Genomic DNA, 18,495 nt, shown 5'->3' on the forward strand with positions numbered 1-18,495 from the left:
CACAGTTATGTGATTCAAGTCAAAATTATGAGATAAAAAGTCATAATTATGAGATAAATTGAAATTATGAGATAAAAAGTCATATTTATGAGATAAAAAGTTGAAATTATGAGATAAAGTCATAATAGCGTATCAGTAATCACCAGTGGTGGTTCTAGCTTAAATGACGCCCTGGGCGAGAACCCCCTCGAGCGACCCCCACCCCCCCAAAAAAAAAACCCAAAAAAACAAACAAACAAAAAACACATCAAAGTTTAGCAAACTGTGATGTTTTATTATATGTCCACAAGGACATCTAAAAATACAGAAAAACTGACAGGGTCTGTGTGGAAAAAAATAATATAATGTCTATATAATTTAAATTAAACAGACAATACCCTAACAAGAGCCTACTGTAATGTGATGTGAGTAAAGGGCTCCCATGTTTCCAATTTGCCATTCCTGAACTTGTTAAATGAATGATCCATTTTATAAATAATTTGCAACAGAAGCAAAAAAAAAGGCTGTTGATCTTCTCTAAATACATCAGTAAACTTCTATTTTTTTCTTCTAAACAATCACACACACACACACACACACACACACACACACACGGGTTTATGTGGTTTAGCCAGACAATTTCTCCAAACAGGCCCGGTGGTGGTTTAGGTGGACTACCCTTTCCCAGGGCCCTAGAGCTATAGGAGTTGCATTGAAACACTTTAAAAATTCTGAAAAAAATTTAGGTCACTTTAGCTTTCAGATACACCCTACAGAACTCGATACACACCACCCTAACTTTATTGTGGTTTAGGCAGACATTTCTCTTTTTGACAAATATGTGGTTTACACGGACTAAAAAAAACCCTATCAGGACTTTAAAGGGACAATGATGTCACTTGTCAATCACCCCTCATTAACATAAACACACAATGACCTGACAAACATTATCAGGACTTTAAAGGGACAATGATGTCATTTTTAAATCACCCTTTATTAACATATAAAAACACACTGACCTGACGGCACCATGCATTAAAGGAACAGGACATTTCTATTTATTTATGTACTATATAGATCTAAAACATCAGTAAAATGCAGTGGTGACACTGACCAACAGCATAATACAGCAAAAAAAAAAAACACAAGGGCCTTTTTAATTCCTTTTAACTCAAACATTTTATTACCTCCAGTATTTAAGGATGACTTTACATTTCAGCTGCTTCACAGCAAAACCGAGCAGCATAAAGCTATACAAACATAAGACTTCGTAACATGACAAAACAAAACAACAACTTAAAATGGCTCCATACAGTTGGTTTGGACTAATCTATCTCCAAGTGTTAAGAATAACACAAAAGGCTGACAGCAAATTTAAAGCTTTTTTTTCTCCGACTGCCTCTTTGCAGCTATTCCTCAGTTTCTAACAAAGTCCCTAATATTTTGCACTGTTCTTTGTGCTAGCACAGGGCCTTCTACCAGCTTGCATTGACTACATTCATTTTTGGTGGCCAGTTTTCCTTTTTGAATGTGATCTCTGAAATGTCGCAATACTGCGGCAACCTCAGCCTTCAACCACACTTTCTTTGGCACTCTTCTATGCTGGTCTTCACAACCATCTTGTCCTAGAAGATATGCAAAATAGAAAAATAAATAACACACAAACCAAAAAAAATTGTGTTAGTTAGTTTGAGTCAATAAAGTTAAGTTAAACTATTGCTAAGGTTGACAAGAAATTGTCTCCTTGAGGAAACAATAATTCAGTTAAGGTTTCCAGCTGATTGCTCACTTGATGTGATTCCAACAACTAGACAGGTTTTTTTTTTTTTTTTTTGCATTACATCAAAAATCTCCAATAACACAGTAGTAGTAGTGCTAAATTACTGATATGCATCACATTAATTATCATTGCTTATTCATAGACAAGGAAATTTAAGCTTGAGAGTTTTGTGCATCACTGCTCTTATCTGTCCTGGGTTCACCAACACTGGTCTGAACCTGGGACACTGATAAGTAACTGCAACACCCAGGCTTGAAAGTTACAACACCAGCAAGATAAACAAGATGAACTCAGAATGCCTGATTCGTATAAAAGAAAAAAAGTTAGTGTATAGTGATGTGTGTCAAACCTGTGGTCATGATCTATCTGTAGTAGTGAACCAAACTGAAGCAAAGTGAAGACAACGCACAAATACCAAAAACTGAAATTCCTTGAATGACACTTCAGCTTGTCTCCAAAAGAGAACAAACCCCCATAATAGCCAATGCTAAAATGCCCCACTTTACAACAGAAATAAAAATGTTCACAGCCTGGAAAAAAAAATTTGTTTTGATCTCTATAGCTAATTTCCCTGCCCATGACAACGATACAGCGTTTAATTTTCACAAAAAATTTCACAATCCCCTTTTTGCTTTATAGTCAACTTGGCTTACCTTCAGAGGCAGGAGCAGTCTCAGTTACTGTAGATGACACTGACAATACAGACCCTGCTGAACAGATAATTTGACAAGAGTGTTTTTTTTTGCACGGAAAATAACAAATTTTATTGACAGAAACAAATATAATGTGAGGTAGCTTACCAAAATCTTCCATGTCATGAACTTGCTCTTTGATTGTAGCGTCAGTATCCATAGGCTCCACAGTTCCACATTCTGTTGCTGTGACTGCCATGCTGCAGTCATTAGATTCGCTTGCACTGGCTTCAGCGTCACTGAACACAATCTCATCTGGCAAGAGGCGTAAGTGAAACTCATATGAATAGATGGACATAAAAACAACTGAAAATGTGCAAAATAAATGAATTAACACAGCCACAGTAAAGTAAAAATTTTAAACTAGCCTGCTCTGAGATGCAGCAGTGATGTTTATATCAGGGGTGTAACGATACACGTATTTGTATTGAACTGTTTGGTACATAGCTTTCAGTTTGGTACACTTTACAAACCAAATGTTACATTAAACAAATCTTATAATATATGGAAAACAAAATATATAGCTCAAAGTGTATTTAAAATGAAGTTCTCACTGCACTCAACCTGCCAAACCACAATCAAAACACTATACCATGTTACTCCAGTAAAACACACTGGGATGCAGCTTTGCTAAGCTACTGCCAGCTAGCCGCAAGATAGTTAGTAACACTATTACCAGGCCAGAACAAGATCCTCTGATAACCTACAGGTCTGGTGTTTGGTGCCACATCAGTGTCAGTTTTGTTGTAAATTATGAGGCCGACGGTGAGAGAGTGGTGGATAAAAACATTCCGAACTGAAGAACGAACCACTGCAAGGCTACAGACTTTCCTTAGTGGCTAACCTAGTATGAGCTGCTGCATGGTGAACGACTCATGTCAGGAATCGAACCTAGAGCAAACACGCATCCTGAACCAGGAAATGAAACCCACTTTGGGTGACAGCTTCTCGTTCAGCAGCTGACAGCAGTGAACATTATCCCAAAGCAGCAGTGTGTAGTAAATGCCAGCGCACCAATTTGGCCAGAACGACAGAGAGGTACGTTAGTGATGGCTGTTCAGCTTGTGTTTATATGATTGTAGCATTAAATACAGATGTTAATTCATGTATTTATCAGACTAAAAGAGCTCAGAGAGCTCAGGGGACATGACAAATTCACTGCTGACACACGGTGGGCAATAGAAATGACAAAAAGAAAAAAGGAGGCCAAATTACATTTTTTAAATGTAAATAATAAAGTCAAGGACATTTCTGTTTGGCTGTACCGAAAACATACCAAACGGTGACACCACTGAATCATACTGAACCAGCCCGTGAACTGTGTGTACCGTTATACCCTAGATCAGGGCTCTCAAACTCATTTACTTTCAGGTGCCACGTTCAGCCCAATTTCATCTCAAGTGGGTCAGACCAGTAAAATAACTGCATAATAACTTATAAATAATGACACCTCAAAATTTTTGTCTTTGTTTTAGTGCAAAAAAACCCAATTCAATTGTGAAAATACTTTTATAAACTATCCAAACAAAAAAGAAGTAAAGAACCTGAAATTTCTTGAGAAAAATAAGTGCAATTTTAACAATATTCTGCCTCAACTTATCATTTACACATGTGCATTGTGGATCGGATCTACAAAGACACTGTTGTTCATCCATCAGTCTTAATGATGACCTTGACTTCAGTTTTGTGGGTCCTGGAGTGGCTTGTCAGCCCTGTTTTTGCCCTGAAGTATCTGCCACAAAGACCTGTCGACTTTGAGATGAAGGAAACTGAAGTGTAAAAATGCTAACTAATTTCCTGGTTTTAGGATTTATTTCTGTGGCACTATCCTTCACAGACATGTTACACTCTCTGGTTTGATCTTTGTGGAGTAGGACTGATACTGCAGCACGATCACTTTGCCCTAAAAATGAAACAATATCAATTTATAAAACAATATAAAAGCAGCTGCTCTCTCTCTCTCACCACCCAGTGCAAATATGAATCACCTCAAAATAATACTCATAACAGAGACTTCAAAAGGACAGAAACGTTTAAACTGCCTTAACCACATGTAATAGGCTAAATGCACTAAAGCGCAAAAGCAACAAATTTACCCCTGTAACTTGCTGACAAAACCATTGCGTTACAGTAGACTTGTCCAGTTAATTTGACATGTTTATCATGGAAGTAGTGGCTAAACGTAATCGGGAGGAGTCAAATCACCTGCTCCTTTGAGTTAGCACAAGACTGCCTGGGATTAAGAACCTCTTTTTGGGTGAAAACATGACACCATTGTGTTGAATTTCATGGGTATATAGTCTTTATTGTAGAGCTCAGGCTGTTGATGTGGGAATATGCATAAACAGCTATAGATTAAAGATTTTTTGTCTTACCTCAATCATGCAAATAATTTGGAGATAAGTGTTTGATTATTAACTGTAATGTGATTATTGAATTTGAGAGCACTTAAGGCATTACACTACAGCATTACAGACAAATGTAATGTGATTACTTTAGTAAGTTTGTTTTTTAACCCCAACACTGTTTATCATTAGAGCATAACACATGCTATACATCCACCCACTGTCCTTTTACACACTGTATGAATTCACTAAATATCTCACCTTTGCATACATAGCCAAGCCACTTGTAGGAAGATATAAGTCCCAGACACTCAACACACTTGTCCACGGAGGATACTGTTGCAGATACCAAGTGATAGTTTTGACACTGCCCGACAAACATTGCAAAATCTTGAACGTAACACTTACATGTACCACAGATTTACAAGTTAATATCTACCAGTGAAGAAAAAAAAATTCAAGTTAAATGCGACATTTAATTTACCTTTGTGCTGACAGCTGGATCCATTTGACCTGGACAGGAGAGCTGATTGTAGTGATCAGTGGCCACCTGAAAAAAAGAAAGAATGAGAGCAAATGGGTGCTAATTGTGCATGAGTTGGTATTGTTACAAAATTTTAAACCATGAAAAAAGAACAAAAATTGAGTGGCAAATCAGCAGTCTGAAAAAAAAGAATTGACATTTAAAATATTATGCTGTGTTTATGCATGCTTAATGATTACTGTATCGCACTGTACACTTTGAAGAGCATGTTTTGAGAATAGCTTAACACACCATTGTCAATATAAACCAGGGATTAAAGCAAAATTTTTCATCTGACTGAAAATTTTCTTCTGGTCAAAATCATTGGCCACTATTAAAAATGATGCAATACAATACTACTATAGCGTACAAGTTTATATAGTCAAATTTGGCAATACTGTAAAACACACTGAATGGGAGAGTGTACAGGTGTAGAAGATTAGTAACATGGATAGAAAAAATGCCATGAGTGGTATTGGTGGGGGGTCTGGGGGTCCTCCCCCAGAAAATTTTTAGAGCTTCAGGTCAATTTTGGTGCTCTGTGGTTAATTTTAAAGGGTATGAAAACCTTTGAAGCAAGTGAAAATAATAACTAGAAGAAAACCTTACTGCAAAAAATGAGTGAAAAACTTTTTATTTAACAATTTAGGAACTCCTAAAACATAACTCCAACATGAATTTTGGGGAAAATGTCTGTGTAAATGTAACCCTAACCAACTCATACAGAATCTTCTTGTGGCAAACTCCGCACATGCACGCACCAGGCTGCTTCATTTTTTTGCACCATGATCCAATTGGAGTTCCATCGTCTCCCTTCTCATCAAGCCACGCCCACCTCCATCTGTTTTTCACGCATCTCTCAATAGTTACCACCTCAGCACCTTCCTCTACAAACGTGTCCATGATGTCATATATGCTGGCCAAAATAATCTGTACGTCGTCAAACCTGCGTCCACAACCCCCTCCCGCCAATATCATGATCTCTTCTGATTGGAAGAAATTACGTCAACTGAAACAGAAATTATATTCCGTTACAGATACTCCGAGGGTATTTAAAATACAGTGGCTTTGCAAATACCAAGGGTGTTACTCATTCATTCAATTTTATCTTCGTACTGTACCACACAGATAGAAATAAAATGCTAAACGGGTCAAAATAAAGCACTTATGCAGTCGGGCGCGTAACCGCGTAAGGCCGCGGCGCGCACAGCCGCACGCACGGGAAGGGCACATACACACAAACACAAACACTAGTCATATACCGGCAAGAGGAGATAAGCTATTAACCCAAACATGAAGGTCCATGCAGATCAGTTCTGTCTTCTTCCCTTTTCGCTGTGGTTCTTTCATAATGAAAGCTACTTGTTAGCACTAAACTAAAGTTAGCGTCTGGAGGCTGAACTTTGGTAAAGTTGAACTTGTCCATGTGTTTCTGAGGAACAGAATGAGCAGCGTTTCCTTCCAAAGAGAAATAGTCATCAATCTCTCCTCCCTACATAAAAATAAAGAAGTCATCTTATTATCATCACTGTTAAACCTATCAGCCCCCTGTGCGTGGCGTGTCTGTGTTAAACACCTGCAGACCCAGGACAGGATTGCGGTGCCAACTGGACTCCGCGAAACACGTGGGGAAGTTACTTCAATATGACTTTTTTCCCCCCTCAATTTTTCCATTTGACGGAAATCCGTCGTGGTGATGGAGAACTTTAATCCCTGTCTTAGACAGAAACCATCGATGGTATTCAACTGTGTATTCACTCATTTTTCCTAGAAGGGAAATTGAAGACAGTGGTCCCCTGAAGGTCAGCCTGAAAAGCTGTTGGTGAAATTGACCCATGGGTGTGAACAAGTGTCAAAGAGGGGATGGTTAAAGCACTAAAACCACACTGGTGCTCTGTAGGGTATGTGCATGTGAACCTGTGACAGACATAGCTTCAGCCCCTTTGACATTCGGTTTGCCACATCTCCTTGTTTGAGATTCTGCTCTGAATCTCCAAACCCTTTCCTACTTCTCATTTCAAACATGATATGCTCTCTTGTTGTGCTGCTTTCTCTCCCATCCTCAAACAGATTTGTCAACAGGTAGCTGTGGACCTGTCCATTCCAGCCTCAGGTCCACTTCACAGCCTTCAACCAGGTGACTTCATGCTGGTCACAGACTTCAGAAGGCCCAACAAGCCACCAGGGTTCACGTCAGTCACTGCAAAAAGGTCATCTCTGTATCAGCCGCCTAAAAGGTGCATGACCCAAGTCAACACCCAACGAGGTAGACCAGGACGAGAAGTGGCTGACATCAGTGGTAAAGCCAAAACCACCAACGAACAGATGGTGAATTCAAACGCTCTGTTCCACCTATGAAGCTGATGACATTCCTACGTGGGAGCGACCCCCTGAACGAGATCAAGAACGTAAACTTTTCTCTCACTTTCTGCTTTCACACATACAGCTAAAACAACCCTGAGTGCAAGCCTAGCGCTGCTCATGGGTCACATGGTTGACATCACACAACCACTGCACAGTACATGTTTAGGCCTGTGTCTGACTAGGTCAAACAGAGGTGAGAACACAAACCTCTGGTTCATGGAAACCCAACGGTGTCAACTAAAGCCAACCCTAGTAAGACATAGGGGTGGTTCACAAATGGACTGTGTTCATGAACTCTGACGGATAGTTCAGAGACATCACTCCTTCTATGTCCTCGCCTGAAGAAAGGGCCTGGACTCAGCTGATGGTCATCACACACCAACCAACCATCTCAAGCAGCGTCCCTGACTGTACTGATCATTTTCTTGTCTCTCCTTGTTGTTGTTGTAAAAGTTATCCTTGTATTCTGTAAGGTTCAACGCAAATATTAAGTGTTAATTATGATATAGATCTAGACCACGGCACCCGTTCAGGGGGCCTGGATTTAGTGACCTCAGAGCATCCTGTGGTGCCTTGTTCTCCTGTCTATTTTCAGAGTCGTTCCATCTTTATTGTGCCCTTACTCCTACTTCTGAAAATGCCACTACAATAGTGAAGACAACACATAGGAAGCCACAGTCAAAGAATTGGGTCAATCTTCCTCAACACAGGTCATCTGTCACTAACTCCTGTTGTAAAAAGGGTTTCCTCTACTAAAGTTCGTCTTCTCAGATTTATTTAACAAAATACAAAAAATAGAGAATAAAATACATATGAACTTAAGCACACAGTCCAAACACAGCCAGAAAAACTGTGAGCTCCTCTGGGCTCTAATGTCACATACCCCCTAGGCTCGTAGCACCCCCCAGCTCACCTGAGGATCTTAAAGCTACAAGGTCTTATATTTATCCTTAGCAACTTGTCTATACATTGACATGAAGTAACTAAAATGCCATGAGCATGCAAATTATAATGCAAATATTATATTACAATCATTTAACACCTTTTTAAATGCAATTAAATGATGAACTTTCTAATCACTAATTAATAACAGAACTGAAAAATGAAAATCTGTGAAAATCTTTATATTACAGCACTGTAACTCTTAAACCTTTGCTCTGAACACACCATAAGATCTAAGAAGGAAATAAAAAACAAAGATATTACTTTAACATTCTATCCCGTTGAGACTTAAAATATTCCAATAACATTTTCTCATGAAGGAATACATTTTACTGTTGAGGCTGAAGTCTGAAAATGAATTAACTTTACTATTCAAATAAAGTTATGAAATGAGCCTTTTTAACCGTTTTTAACAGTGACAATCTCCAGTAGAGTGCTATAATATGAGGCCTACAACATAACTCCCACAAAAATGTGCAAACTGTACATAAACTACAGGTTTGAAAGTTTTCGCTCATATTCAAATTTACTGCAGTTATTGCAAAAGAAATCTTACAGCTTAAACACGAATTTCCTCTATCTTACTTGCACCTCAGTTGGTCTGACAATGTGGCTAACCTACACATACAGGCCTACTTAAGACAAACTCTGCAGACTTCTAAAAGTAAATTCTAATGTGACTTAGTGTTGCACACAAATAACAGAAACACTGACAATCCTTGTGCTTTTTCAACTAGGTGCAATAGGTAAAAGCAGAACTGGCTCTGACTTATATTTACTGCAGTGATTAAATACATTTTCTTTCCTTTAATAGGAACACTTATTGCACAACAATTTGAATTCTTACAGTTTGTTGAACAAAATATTCAATTCATTCATTTTCTGAACCCGCTTTATCCTCACTAGGGTCACGGGGGTCGCTTGGAGCCTATCCCAGCTACATAGGGGCGAAGGCGGGGTACACCCTGGACAAGTCGCCAGTTCATCGTAGGGCTGACATATAGAGACAAACAATCACTCTCACTTTCACACCTATGGGCAATTTAGATTAACCAATTAACCTATTAGTGCATGTTTTTGGATTGTGGGAGGAAGCCGGAGTACCCGGAGAGAACCCACGCAGACACGGGGAGAACATGCAAACTCCACACAGAAAGGTCCCACCCCCTGTCGACTGGTGTTGGAATCGAACCCAGGACCTTCTTGCTGTGAGGCACGAGTGCTAACCACTGCACCACCGTGTCGCCCAAAAATAAATAAAATATTCAATTCATTTTTCAAAATTCAAAACATATTGCAGCAGCAATGACATTTTTTTCCCCCTTTCCTCATATAGCCCCAGACAACCAGTGACCAGAACCATCTACTGATCTAACCTGTTTAACACCTGCTGATCCACTAATCCTATCAATAATAAAATACAGTTCTTCATCTTTACATGGTCATCAGATATCAGACCATATTTGGATGTTCGGATACTCCATAGTTACTGTGGAAACATTTTCATCTTCTACACCATTAAGTTACCAGTAAAACCCACTGAGTTGGATCAATGACAGTAGATGGGAACACTGGGTTTATGTTCAGTTATTTATATCTTTTTCTTCTGTTTTCTGTTTAGATACAATAACCTTTGAATCTACTGTGAATATTCATGAAGATTTATATTAAAAATAGGGAATTAAATATAGGAAAATACATGATTTATGGTGAAACTGCAAAATATAAAGGATAATATGACAGTTAAAGCTGCTACATCACTTGAGGAAGGTTAAATGGACAGAAACATTTATTTGGGAGCTTGGGCAATAATACTACTGGGTCTTTATGGGTTAAACAAAAGTGCATTTTGTGATTAACAATTACAGAGTCTGACAAAGTTTAAACACACAACTAAATACTCAAGAGTTACATAACTTTCCTTTATACAAAAGTGTATAACGTCACTAGAGACCTGTCGACAGACATATTAATTTTGATTATTTATGTTATTTGTCAGTTAGTCCTTTCAGCCCTAATTATTTTTCTAGATATACAGAACTTCAAGCCACTCCTTTGAACTAGATCAGACTACACTTGTCAAGATCTGTTTGTTTTTTATTGGCGGTCACAAAGGTTTAGTTGAAAAACCATCCTGAGTCTGAAATGCCACCTCATGATTTTCTTTTAACTCTTACAGAATGGACTTTGAACAATAATATATTCATTTTTATGGATAAGGTTTTCAGACAGACAAAAGGATGTGCAATGGGTGCTTGCTATTCCCCATCTTATGCAGGACTCTACCTAGGTAAATGGGAAGAAGATTTTGTGTTTAATCAGGAAAAGAACAGCTTTTTAAAGCACATTGTCTGGTGGGGACGTTACATTGATGATGTACGCTTGTTTTGGTCAGGGTCAGAGGCAGAACTTAAAGCTTTCCATGGCTTCCTTAATAACATTAACCCAAACATTAAGTTGTCATTGGACTACAGTAAAGATAGCATTCATTTTCTGGACCTCACTATTTATGAAGACAATTTAGTGATGTTACACACATCCATTTTCAGAAAACCCACTGACAGAAACACTGTTCTACATGCCAATAGCTTTCATCCCAAATGGCTTAAAGAAAACATCCATCATGGCCAGTTTCAGAGGGTGCGACCAAGATGCAGATTTTGTGAGTAAATCAGGGGAGATGTTTGCACAGTTTCAGGCAAGGGCCTACAAGAATGCCACATTACAAGAAGCTTACACAAGAGCTAAACATCTGGACAGACACACCTTACTAGAAAGGAATCCCCCTAAACAAACACAAAACAGAACAGTATTTGTCACTACGTATAGTACAGAAGTGGACCAAGTCAGAAGAATAATTAATAAAAACTGGGACATCATTCAGAGCGACAAACAACTCAGATGAATTTTTCCACAGCCTCCACTCATCACCTTTAGGAGATGTCCTACACTGCAGGACAAACTGGTCCACAGCCATCTCCAACCTAGCACTCCATCATGGCTGGGTCAGAAACCTAAAGGGAGCTACAAATGCGGCCACTGCAATCACTGTACAAATGTCATACAGACCAAAACTTTCATGGACTCTACATCACATAAACAATACACAATCAATCATTTTATTAACTGTAAAACAACATTCATCATTTGCAGACTGGAATGTCCGACCTGCAAAGTGTTCTACATCGACCGGACAAAAAGACGTTTACAGGACAGACTGTCAGAACACAAATATGCAATAAGAACTGGAAACACAAACTACCCGATGGCAAAACACTACCTGGAACTCCACAACAGCAACCCATCTACACTACAAGCTATTGGCATCGACCACATTCCGTCCTCCTTAAGAAAGAGGGACAGGCAAAAGACATTAAACCAACGGGAAGCTTTCTGGATTTTTAAACTCCAAGCCACTGTACACCCTGGACTGAATGAAGAGTTGGACTTTTCTGTTTTCTTATAATGTATTATCTGTTTCTTGTTTTAAAGACTTTACACTGGTTTCATCTTAATATGTAAATTTTGCACTGTTTTTTATTCATGTATACTTGTAAATATTTCTATTTGACCTGCAGTGACACCATCTGCTGGCCTTTTCCATGTGGACACCCTCTGCAGGCCATTCCCTTCATGCCCAGCTGGCAGGTTCCTATTGGTTAGACCCTACTATATAGGAACCTACACTTTTTCAGGCTCCTGTTTGACTTCCTGATGAAGGCTTGAAGCTAAAATGCGTTGAAGTTTTTTAGATCTAGATATGACCATGCCATGATAATAAAGGCATTTGAATGTTGAAAGAGAGTGCCTTGGATTCTTCTTCCAGTGTGATAAATACTTTTTGAATCCCTTTTTCCAAAGAGCACCTCGAACAAACTCTTTTTGGTTCGAGAAGCATTCCTTCCCAAACATTTTTTGAATTAACATTCATTTATGCTGTATTTTTGGGTAAAATTATACCTTAATTGACGACATTGATCTTATACTTAATCAGAGTTAAATTAGTTGGATAACACCTATGGAACAGTTTTAAAGATACCTCTCTCACTTTATTGGAAATAAAAAACGTCCTTGGGTAATAACCATACCTTTTCCTATTCCACATCAGAATATGAATTACTCCAAAAAAAGATGGAAGGTGGCTTACAAATTGTATCCCTTTGAATCCCTTCTCTAATGCATTTATTATTAATTTTTTTTACTCCAGAATGGATCTAAATTTCCTGTGTATAATTTTGATTGTGCGATTTGAGGGCTAATGGTTGTTGAAGGACTAATAGTAGAAGATAGCAAAGTTTTTAAACCTGAAGGGATAGCATCTCAAGCAACCCTAGTTCTACAGAGCCACTATCCTGCATGCTTTAGATGTTTCCCTGTTCCAGCTCACCTGACGGTCGTTATCAGGCTTCTGCAGAGTTTGATGATAGGCTTATCATTTGAATCAGCTGTGGTGGAAGAGGGACACATGTAAAACATGCAGGATTTTACTGATTGCAAACAAAGTAATAACAACCTCCTGGTTAAAGCCACAACCCCCCACAATAGTCCAATGGAGGGATAGAATTCAGGATGTGTACAACATGGAATATACCACTGCAGTGTTACAAATGAAAAGAGAAATATTTATGAACAACTGGACCCACATTAAGTCACATTTTAATTTGATGTAAGTGTTGTTGCTTTTCATTGTTGTTGCTGTTGTGGATTTCTATTTTGTTCTATCTCAGATTCTGAAAGAATGTCAAGGTTCTACCATGTTGTATTTTAATGGCTGATGTTGATCTCTCCTGAATATTCTGGTCCCTGTGGCCTTGGACTTGAAACAACCATGGACTACTACCCCCATTAAGACTGAGATGTATGTGTGTGTGTATATATATATATACATATATATATATATATATATATATATACACACACACACACATACACTACCAGGCAAAAGTTTGGACTCACCTGGTTTTTCTTTATTTTTATGACTATTTTCATTGTAGATTCTCACTGAAGGCATCAAACCGATGAATGAACACATATGGAATTATGTAGTTTAAAAAGGTGTGACAAAACTCAAAGCATGTTTTATATTTTAGATTCTTCAAAATAGCCACATTTTGCTTTTATTACTGCTTTGTGCATTCTTGGCATTCTCTTGATGAGCTTCATGAGGTTGTCACCTGAAATGTTTTCCAAAAGTCTGGAAGGAGTTACAAATGATGCTGAGCTCTTGTTGGCCATCTGTGGTGCATCTCATGTCATTTAAATAAGAAGGTGAGTCCAAACTTTTGCCTGGTAGTGTATATATATATATATATATATATATATATATACACACACACACACACACATATATATATATATATATATATATATATATATATATATATATATATATGTGTGTGTGTGTGTGTGTGTGTATGTATGTATGTATGTATGTGTGTGTATGTGTATATATATATATATATATATATATATATATATATATATATATATATGTGTGTGTGTGTGTATGTATGTATGTATATGTGTATGTATGCATATATATATACACATATATTTCTGTTATATAATGATTTGTTATAATGCACTGTATGGCTACACACATGAAATCTAAACAAAAAGAAGTTAAAAAAAAAAAAACATGCAGGATAGTGGCTCTCTTGGACCAGGGTTGCTGACCCCTGGTCTACGTCACGGCACAGCGACCTAACCTCCGGAAAAACGGAGAATTGACCCGCCAGCTCAACAGTAGGGACGAGACCTCACTGTGGCCTGTGGCTTACTTCCAGTGCCTGTGGTTCACTATTTCTGGCAGGGCCAGACTGAGACTCATTTTAAGCCCTGGAGTTTCATACCTCAGACCAGCCCACTTTAGATCACGACCAATTATTATTAAAATCATGTCATTCTAACCTTACATGTTAGGTCTACGCACTGTTCTGCAAAGCCTGAGACAAACAGAGCAGTAGAGACACTGATTTTTTTCACAGTAAGTCAGCCACTTGCGGTTTGTTCCAACTTTGCTATTAAAAAACTTTTGGTACAGTGATATTAGGGGTTTGACGAGGATGATACGAAAGAAATGTATGTGTATCCTGTGACTGAGGGTGAGCAAAGTAATCAAAGCTAACAACAGACTCATCTTCATCTGTCTCCTTTGTGACTAGCGGTTCAGGGTTGTGCTGCTGAGCTGCTCCTCTGTCATCAGTAGACTCTGCTCTCCCTTTCACACTTCCTCCAGTTTCCCTAGACTCTCCTGCACCTGTATCACAATAAAAAATTATACTGACAGACATTTGGACTTACCAAACCAATTCAGATATTTACATTGGCAAAATATGCAGGCTTATTTAATATTTCTTTATGCTATTGCTCTCAGTTGTGGGCTTTGTGTATTTACTGTCTCACTTTTAATGATAAAAAAATAAAATCGGTCAGGACTATGGTTTGGGTATAGAAAGTGGTTTTACTGGAACTAATGCTTGTTCATACAGTCTGTTCCAACAGCTCACCTTTTCCTTCCATCCTGACAGGAACAATCCCCTCATCACTACTGGCTCCTGGCTCTGCTTCTGACACTAAAGCACAGTTTAAAAATGCTCAGAATTCTCAGCACAAATCTTCTATTTTGCAAAGCCTTGGTGTCTGTTTCATTCATGTAGTGCTGAATCCTGGAGCATCTCAGAGCACCTTTCATACTGAACAGGCCTACACCATACTCTTCATTGGAGCCTATTTATTCTAATAATCTTCCCTCTATGAGCAGTCCTACCTGCCCACTCTGGACTTGTGGGCTCATGGGTGGTGTCTGCTGCTGGATCTGCTTTCTGACTCTGAGGAGCTACAAGACAAAGTTCTGTGGCGTCACATCATACTATTATTTAAAATGCATAACGTTATGTTCCATGCCACAATGCCACACAATTCACTGACTCAATAATTAACTAACTTGAAAGGTGGCTTACCCGGTTCGTCGTCCTCATTAGTTGTTTCCAACCGGGAGGTCGTTTTTGTGAAAAAGTTGCCAATTTTGTCACATTTGGCTGCATTTGCTTCCAGAGCTTTCCTCCTTTTAATTCTTGTCTTCTCCACACCACCCTTGTTCTTTCTATTATCCATGTTTCAAACAGCAAACACAGCTGACCATCCACAGCCTACAGAGCACAGATGGTATATGCTCCACAGCTACAGTATAGAGCTACTAACCATATGCAAGGACAGATTACACTAGGTCACGGTACGTCTGCAAAAAAGAGGAAGAAAAAAAAAAAAACAGTTTGCTAGTAGAGGGGGTGGCGGCCCAGGAACAGCAGCAGCAGCTTACGTGATCAACCCAGTACTATGACTATTTTCTTATGCGGCCTTAATATGCCGTTGTGTTTAACAGGTTCTTCCAGTGTGGAATATTTAGCTGATTTCTGGTTTTCCAGTGGAGAACGATTATTTTCTTTGTGACAGTCAGGGCTTTGAATAATCGACCGGCTCTATTTGTAAAGTGTCATGAGATAACTTTTGTTATGATTTGGTGCTATATAAATAAAATTTGATTGGATTTGACCAGTATCAATTATTTCAAATTTATTGTGTTCCTTCTGTCTTCTTCTTCCTGTCATGCACTCAGCCATTGCTCATACCTTGTTCTTTTCATGACAAACTGCTCCTTTTTCCCCCTCAAACATTTTCCATTGCATATCTATGACATTGGATTGTATTAAAATTATACAGGCCCCAGTTTTCCCAAAAGGTTTTATTATTCATGTTTTCGTTAAAGGGTTGCCAAAAAATAGTGGGAAGAATATGACAATTACCGTGCAAACACAACAACGAAGTCAGTGTTTACAATATGTAAATCTGTTTGCACAAGTACACCTTCTGCTGGTAGTGAGTTGGAACTCCTCTATGTAGCACTGACATGGTTCAAAACACCGCTCCGAACAAGGTGCTTCCTTAGCTCACAGTCCAATGCAATTGATAGGAACCCTTGGCACCACACCATGGCACCTGGTACCGAGCTGAGCTGTGGTACCGAGCTGAGCTGTGGTACCGAGCTGAGCTGTGGTACCGAGCCATGGTCCCATGGCACCTGGTACCGAGCCCTGGTATCGTGGCACCGCGGCACCTAGCCGTGGTAACGGAAGTGAGCCGCCGGCGGTGTCGGTGCCTCAATATGCACTCGCTGTCTGTCCAAAAATGGCCCCTCCTTTGACCCCCTACGGCCATTTGAGCCATAATGTAAATGTACAGAAGGATGTTTACCCACAACCATCATGTTAGCTCTCCTCTGCACTTCCAACTGCCTCTGCCCCACTAAACTAAGCTCAGTTGTCAACAGCCCTCTTGAAAGCACACACTTTAGACTGAAGTCGACACAAAACATACGCTGTGTGTACATTTCAATAAATATGACCGCATATAAAACACTACTCGCCAACAGTCGTGTAGCTAACGTAAGTGGTAGCTTAAGCTAACCTTAGCATTGACACTGACAGATTCATGTTGCTCGGTGCTAATAGCATAGAACAGCTTGGCTGTGTGAAAACAGTGCATAAAGTCATTCTGAATAACGTTGTATAAAATTGAATTCATCCTTACCTTGTACAGAGTGGTCCAAAGCAGCATTATTCTGAGTCCCAGCGAAAAACTGTCCGAGTGCAGCTGAGCTTTTCCTCCTGAAGCAGGAGTGTTTCAGAAGTCAACCTGACCGACATATGTTAGGAGGAAGAACAATTAAACTGTTGTATATGTTATGAATTAAACTGTGCTGTATATGCCAAGTACATATTTGAAAAGTGAAGCACCCTCCCTTTGCCCTTTTTTCAGTGTGTTTCCATTTGTTTCTGTTTCCTTCCTTCTGGAGGTTCAACTGACGGGAAAACCCGTCCGTTAACAGAAGACCAAATCACTCTATTCTTAAACTAATTCACTGGAACTGAATACTAAGTCCTGTTCCTAATAGAAGTTCAAAAACTCACAGTTGGAGTGAAAAAAGCAGAGTTGGGTCAGGCCGTCTTCAGCAGCTTTTCCATGGGTACACACAGTAAACACACACGGGCTGTTCTCCACCAGAGCCCACAAGCTTCTACACTCTTTTCCGTCCTTCTAGAAGGTTCGGCCTGTTTTTCCACCGGCAGAAATTATCTACTGATTCTGTCCCCTTCAGAAGCTCTTGTTTTCTTATTAAATGCTCTTTGGTCAGGCACATCTGCGTTGTTGACCTACTTCCACACACACTGGCTCATTTGGGGTCTTCTTCTCCCTTCTTCTGTTTCTGTGCGGACACCTGCCCAGACTGTGTGTGCCAACGGTCACATAAGCAGGGCCCGCTCCAGGAAGAAAACAAACAGAGGATCCCTCTACAAAACATGTACAAATGACTGAATATGGGAATCCCTGTGGCGGTGCATCCAGGAAGGCTAAAACTAGAGCTGCACAATTAATCAAAACTTAAACTTACAAGAAATACTGCTTTGATATTTACCCTAAAAATTATTGACAACTTGGCATTTATGTCAGTCACAATATGTCAAATAACAAAATGTTATTGTCTACAAGCTGTAGATGTGTCCTGATATTTTATATGTCTATTTAAAAAAAAAGGAAAAAGATAGAAAAGAATTATTTAATATAATCATAAATTTAATATAATATAAATGTAATATAATGTAATTATAAATATAATTATAAATTTAATATAATTATAAATTTAATATAATATAATTATAAATTTAATATAATATTACAAATTTAATATAATTATAAATTTAGTATAATATAATTTATTTGGTTTAAAATACCTCCCATGCATTCATCCATTCACCCCTATTAAGGCGTCTGTACAGCATAAAAAAAAAGAAAAAAAAAACATTCTCTCTT

The 18,495-nt window shown here is 38.7% G+C and overlaps 1 protein-coding gene across 4 annotated transcripts; it reads right to left on the reverse strand.

Moving 5' to 3' along the window:
• Positions 1-1,374: 1,374 nt before the first annotated feature.
• Positions 1,375-17,980, reverse strand: LOC115418265 (uncharacterized). 4 transcript variants are annotated; one of them, XM_030132675.1, is made up of 7 exons: positions 17,595-17,980; positions 17,215-17,319; positions 5,281-5,346; positions 5,058-5,163; positions 2,560-2,706; positions 2,413-2,469; positions 1,375-1,604 (listed from the first exon to the last, which is right to left on the reverse strand). In XM_030132675.1, the coding sequence occupies exons 2-7, from the start codon at positions 17,239-17,241 to the stop codon at positions 1,396-1,398; spliced, it is 612 nt and encodes a 203-aa protein (XP_029988535.1). In that variant the 5' UTR covers positions 17,242-17,319; positions 17,595-17,980; the 3' UTR covers positions 1,375-1,395. The 4 variants fall into 4 exon arrangements, 3 of the variants coding, with proteins under 3 accessions (XP_029988535.1, XP_029988537.1, XP_029988534.1); XM_030132677.1 differs by lacking the exon at positions 17,595-17,980 and having other exon boundaries at positions 2,413-2,466; positions 17,215-17,379; XM_030132674.1 differs by lacking the exon at positions 17,595-17,980 and having other exon boundaries at positions 17,215-17,378.
• Between the last annotated feature and the right edge of the window lie 515 nt (positions 17,981-18,495).

The sequence above is a fragment of the Sphaeramia orbicularis genome, chromosome 4 (assembly GCF_902148855.1).
Source record: "Sphaeramia orbicularis chromosome 4, fSphaOr1.1, whole genome shotgun sequence".
Lineage (NCBI taxonomy): Eukaryota > Metazoa > Chordata > Actinopteri > Kurtiformes > Apogonidae > Sphaeramia > Sphaeramia orbicularis.

Bases quoted from the DNA above. Each gene is read 5' to 3' on its own strand.
- LOC115418265 (XM_030132675.1), bottom strand. From the start codon at position 17,241: ATGCTGCTTTGGACCACTCTGTACAAG. The intron at 2,707-5,057 runs GTGAGATATTTA...GCCTCTTGCCAG, and splicing joins GCTTGGCTATGTATGCAAAG to ATGAGATTGTGTTCAGTGAC. The intron at 1,605-2,412 runs GTAAGCCAAGTT...CATATCTTCTAG, and splicing joins GACTGCTCCTGCCTCTGAAG to GACAAGATGGTTGTGAAGAC.